Source organism: Etheostoma cragini, chromosome 15, assembly GCF_013103735.1.
Source record: "Etheostoma cragini isolate CJK2018 chromosome 15, CSU_Ecrag_1.0, whole genome shotgun sequence".
NCBI lineage: Eukaryota > Metazoa > Chordata > Actinopteri > Perciformes > Percidae > Etheostoma > Etheostoma cragini.
The window spans coordinates 4368846-4379257 of record NC_048421.1 but is presented as its reverse complement, the minus strand read 5'-3'; the positions used below and the strand labels follow the sequence as shown (position 1 = coordinate 4379257).

Sequence of the window (10412 nt, the reverse complement as noted above, 5' to 3'; positions counted from 1 at the left end):
ATGTTAGCATCGCAGCAGTAAACACATGCATCAAACAGCTGTGTTTAAGAATAGCCATGCTGGACAAAGGTTGTTTTTTCTTCCTACATCCAGAAACACTTCATGGTTTTAATCATGAGTTTATGATTATGAACTCATGTCTCTGCAAATGTGTGGATCTGTCAGCTGAACACAAAAAGTAGACTTTTCAGGATGTACATGATCTATGTTTAGACATCCTAATTTCACTTTCTGATAGTACTCAATGCTTGCATCAATGTGCAGCATTGGCTGACATTTCTCTGAAATAAACCCAGCCTCATTTGGGAAATCTAGTGTGGAGCAGAGAAAGCAATGGCTTTGTAACAACATTTCTGGATACATGGCTGTTTTGCTCTTTTTTTCAAGGGTTCGTGACACATCTTGGGTTTTTGTTAGAGGTAAACATCCCCAGTAACACAAGAGACGGTGACTGAAATGAGCAGCTCAACAAGCCGTTACAAATACCAACAAGGGCTCTTGCTTATTCACTTTCCCAGATCAGTGTGTAGAGAGAGACAAGTGTGTGTCAGTGGGGGGGGGGGGGGGGGCTGTGGTATCTGACACTGCTGGGAACCGTTTGTAGTTTTTGACAAGTGTGTAGTGTGTTTGTGTGTACACAGTTAAGATCCTTGTCATGTCATTTACCCCTGGAATGAGATGAATAACCAACTTCTCCCGCCCCGCCCGCCTTACTCTTATGAATTGCCAAGCTGATGTCTCACTCTCTAGAGTTGCTGGAGGGCAATGGGAGCTGACAACACAATGGCATTGTCTTTTACCCCGCCCCCCCCAACCAACCAGTGTCTCTGACAGTTCCGACAAAGTTGGCCGCGTGCGTCCGGGCTAGTCTTTGGGGTAAATAGTGTCTGTGTGTGAGATTTGAACTTTTGTGCGCATTGGAGTAGTGCTACAGAGCAGTGCAGAGTGTCATTGAGGTGCGAGGAGGTTGAGAAGAGGAGGAGGAGGAGGAGGAGAGAGCCGTGCCAACACACTGAGAGGCCACTCAATTATTTAGTGTGAGTGGCCGCGTTCAAAGCCAGCACCCGCCGATCCGCCACCTTCACAGCTAATCTGCTGCTGCCGTTTTGATCCAGTGGTCTAAAAAAGTACATAAATATCACTCATGTTCTTATTATTGTTGTCAACAACGATGAGGAAGATGTTAAAAAAAGAAAAATCTGATTATACACGATATTTTGCTTTCTCCCCTCTAGCCTTTTACGGCTGTGGATATAAAAGATATCGGAGCTTTTCTTTGAAAGTCGCCTAAAACTCCACTTGGTTTCCTCTTCTGGCTAATCACCCATTCATCCCCATGTTCAGACAGTGACCTCTGTCTTGCTGTTGGTGGGTAGTCCCTTGTGCTTGGGGTGCACATGCGGCGAGTGGCCATAGCCCAGCGGCTGAGAGAAGAGCTCGGGCAGCGTCTCGATGCTGAACTGCCTCTTGTTGGAGTAGGCCTGGCGCCGGCTGTTCTGCTGGTGCAGCGACTGGTGTTGATGCTGCTGGATGGGGTGGTGCAGCTGCTGTTGCTGGATGGGGTGGTGCAGCTGCTGTTGCTGGATGGGGTGGTGCAGCTGCTGTTGCTGCTGGATAGGGTGGTGCTGCTGCTGCTGTTGCTGCTGGATGGGGTGGTGCTGCTGCTGCTGTTGCTGCTGGATGGGGTGGTGCTGCTGGCCTTGGAGGACCATGTGGGTGGCCACAGGGTGCTGAATGTGGCTCTTACTGGGGTCCCATGCTTTGAAGGCCGAGCTGGAGGTGAGTGGGTGGGTGTTGGTCTTGGAGATCTTAGGCTTGGGGATCTGGGAGGTGTTGATGGTAATCGCAAGTGGCGCATGGATGTCGGGTGGCGGTAGGAAGGGCTTGTCCTTGGGGTGGAAGTTGATTGGCTGGAAAGTGGGAGGGGACTGGCGGTGGGTGTAATCTACCATTGGGTAGCTCTTGTAGTAGTCTCTTGCAGCCGTGTCTGGATGACAGAAGAGACCGTAGAGAAGGGAAACAAAGACATAGTTACAATATAATAATGATTGTTAAGACTGTTGGTGATAAAAAGAATATATTTGTATATATATACACACACACCTATATACCCACTCGTCCACTTAATGATAAAAACAATATATTTTCCTATATACATACATATATATGTATGTATATGTATATACATACATATATATGTATGTATGTGTATATGTCTGTATATATGTATGTTTATACATATATACTATATGTATATACATATACATATACCCCGTTGTCTTGAAAAAAAGCAATACATTTTCCTATGTATATATTTTTTCTTCATATGCATATATATTTTATACACACATATATGTGGGTGTGTCTATATACAGTATATATATGTGCATATACTGTAAATATATATATATATATCTATACATATCTATATATATATATATACAGTATATGTTCTGTACATACACACATGTACACACACATACATACATACACACATACATGTACATGTATACTGTAAATATACATAAATACATGCATACATATCCATTAGCTTTGTTTTGTGTGTGTGGCATTGATCACAGTGAGATGAGATATTCAGACATTCACATTCAGACAGTAAATTCCTCATCTGGAGTCACACACAAACACCATATCACAACATATACTGCATATGCACACACAAATCCCAGAATTTTTTTCCAATCTGTCAGGTCAGCAAGTGAGAAATAAGCCAAGGCAAAGACGATGTAACCTGCAGGGTGTACAGCATGTGTGTCTATGAAGATGCAAGTGTATGTTCCATATTTATGGATTTGACCTTTGAACTGTCTACGCACTGACAGTGGAGTTCAAATACAAACAGCATCAGAGAGAAACAAAAAGAGGGAGAGAGAATGAGAAACGCACACACACACACACACACACACACACACACACACCTAAAGACACTAACATCCTTGTTTGCCTAGCCCCATTTATTGGTCCCTTTTTTCCTGGAGATTTTTTTTTTTTTCCTTTATTCTGGTGCCCTTTTGCTCTGTATTAGTCTTCCACTTAGACTGGGTATCTTTCAATATGTGAACTTGTGTCTCTTTCATAACATAACAGGACGCAGCTGCTATCAGCTTGTAATACATGTTTATGACAAAGTACATCGATGTGTGATTTTTTTTATTTGTTTGTGTGCCTGTGTGTCTAATCTTATCATTATTACACTCCAGACAGGAACATAATAATAATAAGATTATGTCAGTAGTCTGGGCAGAAGATGTATGACCTGTTAAGTTTTATTTGTTGTAATGAATGTCAGTGTATTTGGCTGGGTGTTCATGCATGTGTGTAAAAACAAATTACATACTGTATATATACAATATATTTCATGCTGGGAACATAGCTAGCTGAACTTACCTATTTTTTAAAGCACCTGACATGTTGAAAGATGTAACTATTTCAAGTCACAATGTGCAACTTCATAACCTGGGGCAACATTTTGTCAATTCTCCAAATTGATACAGTAAAAATGCTTGATTGTGACTTTGTATACAGTCTGGATTTCCCTCAGCTGTAAAGCAGCAAAGTATCAGTGAGATGAGTAGACTTAGAAATGTAAATAGCAATGTGTGAAAAAGGATTTAAATCCTATGATTAGTTTAACCTGTTTTTTGGACAACTGTCCCGATAGAGCAACTGACCGATTGTATTTACTGGCCCTTTTTACCGGCTGTGATGACACGGTAAAATAGTCCCACCCACAAAGCATGGGTCTGACTGAATGGGAGTGATGCTTTGTTAAAAAAGCCACGGCGCAACACACAACATGAGAGATCCTTTATGTTTTATGAAAAGTACAGAGTACCCAGTTTAGCAGAGGCCTGTTTTCCAACTGCAGCCGTTGCTGTTGATTGATTTCTAATTGATTTCTAACAATTTATTTCAGATGGCCGAGAACATTTTCCTATACAGTGCTTGTATTTTCCGAACACCTCAAGGAGGACTCTCACATTCACACGTCAAGAAACTGTCCAGTGGAAACACAGTCTGGTAATTGCTTATTGAACACTTCAAATCCATTGTGTAATTCCAGGGCACTTCAACAGCAGCTGTTGAGGAAGGAGACAGAGTTCCCAGTAATCATTCAGTAAAATTCTCCAAGCTGGTCCCGAAATGTATATACAAGCCTACTTTTCTCAAAGTACCAGTGAATGTACCATTGTACGCCAAAAACTGTTCTTACTCCAAACTCATGGCTCTCAGCGTTGGATACAGACGCAAAAAAATCACCCTTTAGTGTGTATGGAACGGACAGAGCTGCAGCTCGAACGCAGCACTGTAACATGTCTTAGTGTCCAATCCAATCCAACTTTATTTGTTAAGCACTTTAAAACAACCAAAGTCGTGTGCAGCACTCTACAAAAATGCATTATAATACAAGTAAAAATAATACCTGCTAAATAAAAGCATTTAAACTAAATAATTAAATGTAGTAAATGAAGTTGACATCTCAGTAGGTGTCAAAGGCCACAGAGAAGAGCTGGGTTTTAAGATGTGATTTAAAAACAGACAAAGAAGAGGCCTGTTTAACGTGCGACGGCAGATCGTTCCACAATTTTGGAGCCAACACCGCAAAGGCATCTCCCCTCTGAGCTGAGTATTAAGAGCTGCAACGGACGTGGGTATTATAAAAGAGCGTAGGGATGCAGGTTGGCGGTGGAGGAGGGGTCAAACAACACTGGACTTTGACTCAGGAGACCAGGGTTCCTGTCCAGGTTGTGTCCCGCGTGTCACTGAAACATACATTTTTTAATCTTTTCCTAAACCTAACTGTCCCGTTCTACCACACACCATGTATTGATAACATCATTTCCCACAAGCCCCTGGTGTCAGTTAGACGTACTGTACGTCCCTACCCAAAGCGTCAAAAAGTGACACCAAGCGTCCCGTCCTAGAGCATAAAAAAGTGACACCAAGAACTTTGACCAAGTGCATCTTAATATGACGCTAGAGGAGGCTTTAGGCTTAGAGGAGACCAAGCGTTGCTTTGGGACGAGATGGGAGTGAGAATGCGTTGCTACTCCCCGGTGTGTCCGTACACTGTGACATCACTGTAGGGTGTGGTTACAGGTGCAGCCCCTAACCAAACACAGCAGGGATGCTGATGTGAAACAAGCTATGACCTTTGTGTTGTCCTCCCGGTTCAAAATCGGACAAAGATTTGACATTTCTGTCCCCTTTTAAGACTTTTTTTTAGATTTCATTAACACCACCTTACTAGCACTAGTTTTATACTACTTTTTGGAATTCATGGTCAACAAACCTCATTTATTTAGAATCATACCTAATATTTGAGTTAAAAAAGCAAAATGTTTGAATTATTTTGACTAATAGTTGAGATCAGGGGAACACATATACAGATGAGTTTAGTCAGGAATGAAAGTGATCAATTTGCAACTGTTTTTTTCAAATAGTGTTGAATGGAATCCAATCCAATTTTTTCGTGGTAATTTGCTTAAAAAGAAAACCATTTTTCAGATATAGATATGCATTTTTAAAAGGGGCAAATTTGAACTGAGGATGACAAGAGGGTTACACTTTTGACCAGAAACAGGAGTACACTGCTCTCCAGCCAGGTGTTAGGTTACTCTTCAAACTAAGGAGCCACGACAAGTAGTTAACCCTGCAGACAGTAAGTCCTGCAGACAGTATGTCCTGCAGACAGTATGTCCTGTAGACAGTATGTCCTGCAGACAGTATGTCCTGCAGACAGTATGTCCTGTAGACAGTATGTCCTGCAGACAGTATGTCCTGCAGATAGTATGTCCTGCAGACAGTATGTCCTGTAGACAGTATGTCCTGTAGAAAGTATGTCCTGCCGACAGTATGTCCTGCAGACAGTATGTCCTGTAGACAGTATGTCCTGCAGACAGTATGTCCTGTAGACAGTATGTCCTGCAGACAGTATGTCCTGCAGATAGTATGTCCTGCAGACAGTATGTCCTGCAGACAGTATGTCCTGTAGACAGTATGTCCTGTAGACTCGTATGGTCTAAATTATGGAGCGCGGTCTTGACCTACTCTATCTGTTGACTGTCCTCACATAACTCATGGTGTGATTTGACACTAAAAATAAAATGAATTTTGAGAGACAGAGAAAGAACAATTAAATGAATCACTTTAATTGCTAAAACAACAGATATTTAAGAGGTTCAGTAAGTAGGTTCATGTTTTTTTTTTTCTCACAATAGTGATGTCTAAGAATGAGGAGAATGAACAGAGAATCTGTTTTGCTTTCATTTACATTTTGTAAGATATGGAAGAACGTGTTGAGGATTAGAGTGCATTTGTGCCTGTGGGTTCCTATGTTTACGTATATTGTTGTGCAACTGTATGTGCGCCAGGCACTGTGCAACAAAGAACACATTTACATACATTCTTCGCTCAGTGAAAAGGGATTAAACCGGTTGATGTGTATGTGTCTGCAGTAAAGTGCATTACATGGTTTTGGCTGCTTTTACCAGCTACCTGTTCGTCACAATGACATGAAGACACTCGTTTGACGTCACCAGTACTTGCTGCAAACGCTGGTTTAACATGCACCATGCTGCACAAGCTCTGGCTTTTAAATGCATGTAGACATTAAGGTTTTTTCCTGTTTGTGTACCATTTATTCAGTGTGTACATTGTATCTCTCCTTTTGGTGTAACATACAGAAGCAAAAGCTACAGCAGCAGAATTTGAGAGAGAATTGGTTCAAATCTGGGACGGCACAGAAACAATGAATTAAACACACCCTTCTTTCCCTCGACAACTGCTGTTGCTGTCCATTTCAGTGTTTCCACACATGTTGCCAGCAGGAGGAATCTGTGACAGTATTGTGTGCCTTCCTCTCCATTTCACAGACTTTCCACCTGTCCATTCTCTCTCTCCATTTCTTTCTCTCTCTTTCTCCTTTTCCAATCTTTCCATATGTATTTCATTTATTCCGTACTCTTTAGCAACATCAGCCTACAGCGAGGCCTCTGGGCCATATTAGGGAAACTGCATTGGAACTGCAGAAGTTGGGCCCTGCAAGGGAGTTTGACAATGTACTAGGGTTGTTTTCATTGAAAAAGTTTTGATACCAGTACCGATACTAATACTGCAACTTTGAACAAAAAGAAATTACAACTTTACAGTGCAAATCTTTTAATTTATTTTTCAGCTCCTGGTGCATGAGCCCTGTCTCTGTGCGTAACGTAGAGTTTTTCCCGCGTGTCTCTACGACGTCTGACAGCCAATCTGACGCTAATGAGATATTCTCCTTAAGTATAGCAAATTGGTGTTGAATAATGAAGCATTTTTCAATACTCAATAATGATGAGGCAATTCGGTCGGTGCCTAAAAAGAATTGAATTTGGTACCATGTCCTACAACCCACTCTGCCAGGGTTCTAATTCGAAACAATCACTGTCAAGGTGATTTTTGTCCTTTTCTGACTTTTCAAGTAATTGTTGACAACATGCTGGCCACATTAGATATAAGGGAAAGCTGCATCCTAAACCTCTTAATCTCTATACTTTGCTTTCGTATTTGTTTCTTTTTCCATGTTTTCCATCACTGCAAGAGTGTCCTGAAATGCTCGTTCAACACTTCAGTGTCTTACACAGATTTTGAATTCTCCCCCCCCCCAGATGCCATGCTCTTATATCTGCACCTCTACCTCAAATAGAAATAGTTTATGCTGTGTGCACCACCACATTTTGTGCACATTTCAATTTAATTCAGACTGACATCAGTTTTGGGATCTCCTTTCCACCTCATAAAATACGAGTGAATTCTTTTTCAATAACCTAATATGTTTTTTCTCATTTGTCTCTATGGGTAATTCACTGATCATTGCTTGTAAAGGAACCATATTCTGAAGTGCAACACATCAAAAAGACATTTTTTAACCAGTAGAGTACCTTCAACTTCAAAGCCGACTTTGGAGGGATTTGAGATCACTTCAGTTCTGACTTTTTATGTAGTGATAAAAAAAATAATCCAAAACTGGATGTCACCCTTTATGTGACCTGAAGTGCACACTAAATGCTAAATGCAGCAAACGCACTGCAAAAATATCAAAGACTTTAATCTTGTAGTGATCTTTAGAGGGTCTTTCATACCCTCTTTGAGAATATCCCTCCTTCTGTCTTGTGTCTTTTCTCTTTCCTGGGGACCTGACACTCACCTGGATGGGTAACTATGGATCCTGCATAAAGTCTCTGTTAATATTTAGAACTGCTTCCTCAAGACCAACCCAGATCATCTGAATGTTACCATGTAACTATATCTCTCTCCTCTTCTCGCTTCATTCTGTCTCCGTCCTCACTCTCTAACCTTTCACATCTTTATCCAACACTTTCTCAGCCAGTCCACCTATCCTCCTTTAATTAAGATAAATATATCAGAGCCGCTTGAGCCAAAGTCCTGCTGCTTCACCTGGCCCAGGTTTTCTGTCAGAGAGTCCTGGACCTCTCTGTCCTTCTGAACCTTCTTCTTTTCTATCATTTCCCGCCTTTTGTTCTTACTGCTTCCTTTTCTCAAGTTTCATCCCTTGTGTCTATTCTTCAACAATAGAGTTTAGAAAAACAACCGTGTGCTGGTAACAGCTGCAATGTGTTTATTAAGATTTCAAAGCAGCTTAGTCCAGACCTCTGCTGTTTCAGCTGGCAAATGGTCACCTATCCCACCCAAACTGGTGTGTGTCCTAGCCATGACCTTGTCCACACAGCCAGGATCTCTGGACCGTTGCCATGTCTATTGCCCGGTGAGAGAACTGATAAGCATGTGTGAAAAGATGATTGGACCATGTGTTCTTTTACTCAAATTAATTACAGAGGATGTAGCAGCCCTTATTTCAGCTATTACTAGTGTCAGCTCAGACTGCTCCAACAACCTCCAGCACGAAGATAGGGCAGAGTGTGTGTTGCCTGACAGGCAAATTAAATGAAGGCAAAATAATCCACATTTTTCTATTTCTGGAAAATTCCTATTCTATTTGTTGTTTTCCTGCCATCATTATCTACAGTGTGTTGTGTGCCAACTTCTATGTTGCCTATGCACCTGGGTGTGTGCATGAATACAGATAAACAGAGAGAATTGAAGTACTGAAGTTGAAAGTGTTTCACAGTGCATGCACGTTGATGCCACAATGCTGGATGAGTGTGCGTGTTGCTATGCATGTGTTGTGTGAGCTGTTATTAAGAGCATTTGGACACACAATGCCAGAGGTATAGAAAGCACAACACACCTAAACTGTACTGCAACCCGAAGAACAAATGCAGAGAAGTATGTGTGTGTTTATGTGTGTGTTTGTGCGTGCGTGTGTGTGTGTTTCTGTGTGCATGTGTGTGTGTGTGTGTTGGAAAGAGACAAAAAACGTAGATACCAAACAGAAAGGCACACAAAGAGGAGCAGTTCATCGTTTGTGCGACATCAAACAGAGAAAGAAGTGAACACCTTGACGTTGAGAGAGAGGTGACAAAGAGAAAGGAGCACTGCGCCTCAATGTGTGAGGGATTTGTTATTTTGAGGTAGTTTTTTAGTGAAATGTGGCTGACTTCTCACACTTATCATTGAGTGGTCGGGGAGTTGCTGCAGCTTCTTTTTCTTACTGACTGAGCAGACTGGTGAGATGTGATGTGATCTTTCCTGCTCTCCTTGTCTTCACTCCCTTTCCACACTCATTTGGCTGGCCTTTCCCTTCTTACTGTCTCATCTGATTAGATAGTACAACATTGTTGTGAACAAGAAAGAAAAAGATTTGATCAAGAAAAAAGAAAGAGATACAATTCTGTTGAATAAAGAAAGGGAACAGCCTGCTGAACCAAAACAACACACCTAAGTTAGTTCTGACTAGTCTTTCCTGTTTAAAAGGTGACACAAACCTCACATTTCCATATTATGTATATTTGTTTTCTAGATGAATAGAGGTAGGTCCTAAATGTTTTACAATAGGCATTTTTGTCTGAGGTAAATAGCTCAATAAAATGTTTTCAAGCCTTTTTTCATATCCCTGAAATGCAATGGTTTTGGTTAATGGAGTTTTTTTCCCCCGACAGCAACATTAGGTGAACAGGTAACAAATGCTTTAGGCTTTTAACACAAGCAGCATATGGCAAGCTAACAATGCTTTTACATATGTTAGCTTGCAGGTTATGCTAGAAAAAAAGGCCCTGTCGACAACTACAGTTGTGCCACAGTTATGATTGTAAACCGAGTCCTTTGCCTTACAAGAATGGAAAGCTTGACAAAAGGTTACTAAAGTAGCTAAAAGGTGGCTGCGCTCAAAAACCCTTAGTCCTTAGAATCTTTAGATGTCTAATGCTTTCAGCTATGAGGGACAGAACATGTCTATGTTTCTATTTGCATATTGTGTCAATGAATAGCACATG

General features: G+C 41.3%; 1 protein-coding gene across 2 annotated transcripts in view; it reads right to left on the bottom strand.

Annotated features, from left to right (window-relative positions):
* Positions 1-792: 792 nt before the first annotated feature.
* Positions 793-10412, bottom strand: part of LOC117957975 (protein shisa-8) — a 92186-nt gene continuing 82566 nt past the window's right edge. Inside the window, exon 6 of one of the 2 annotated variants that reach the window (XM_034894133.1) lies at positions 793-1987. In XM_034894133.1, the coding sequence (XP_034750024.1) occupies positions 1341-1987 (647 nt within the window). In that variant the 3' untranslated portion in view covers positions 793-1340. The remainder of the gene's footprint in view (positions 1988-10412) is intronic. The other variant, XM_034894134.1, reaches the window with a different exon arrangement.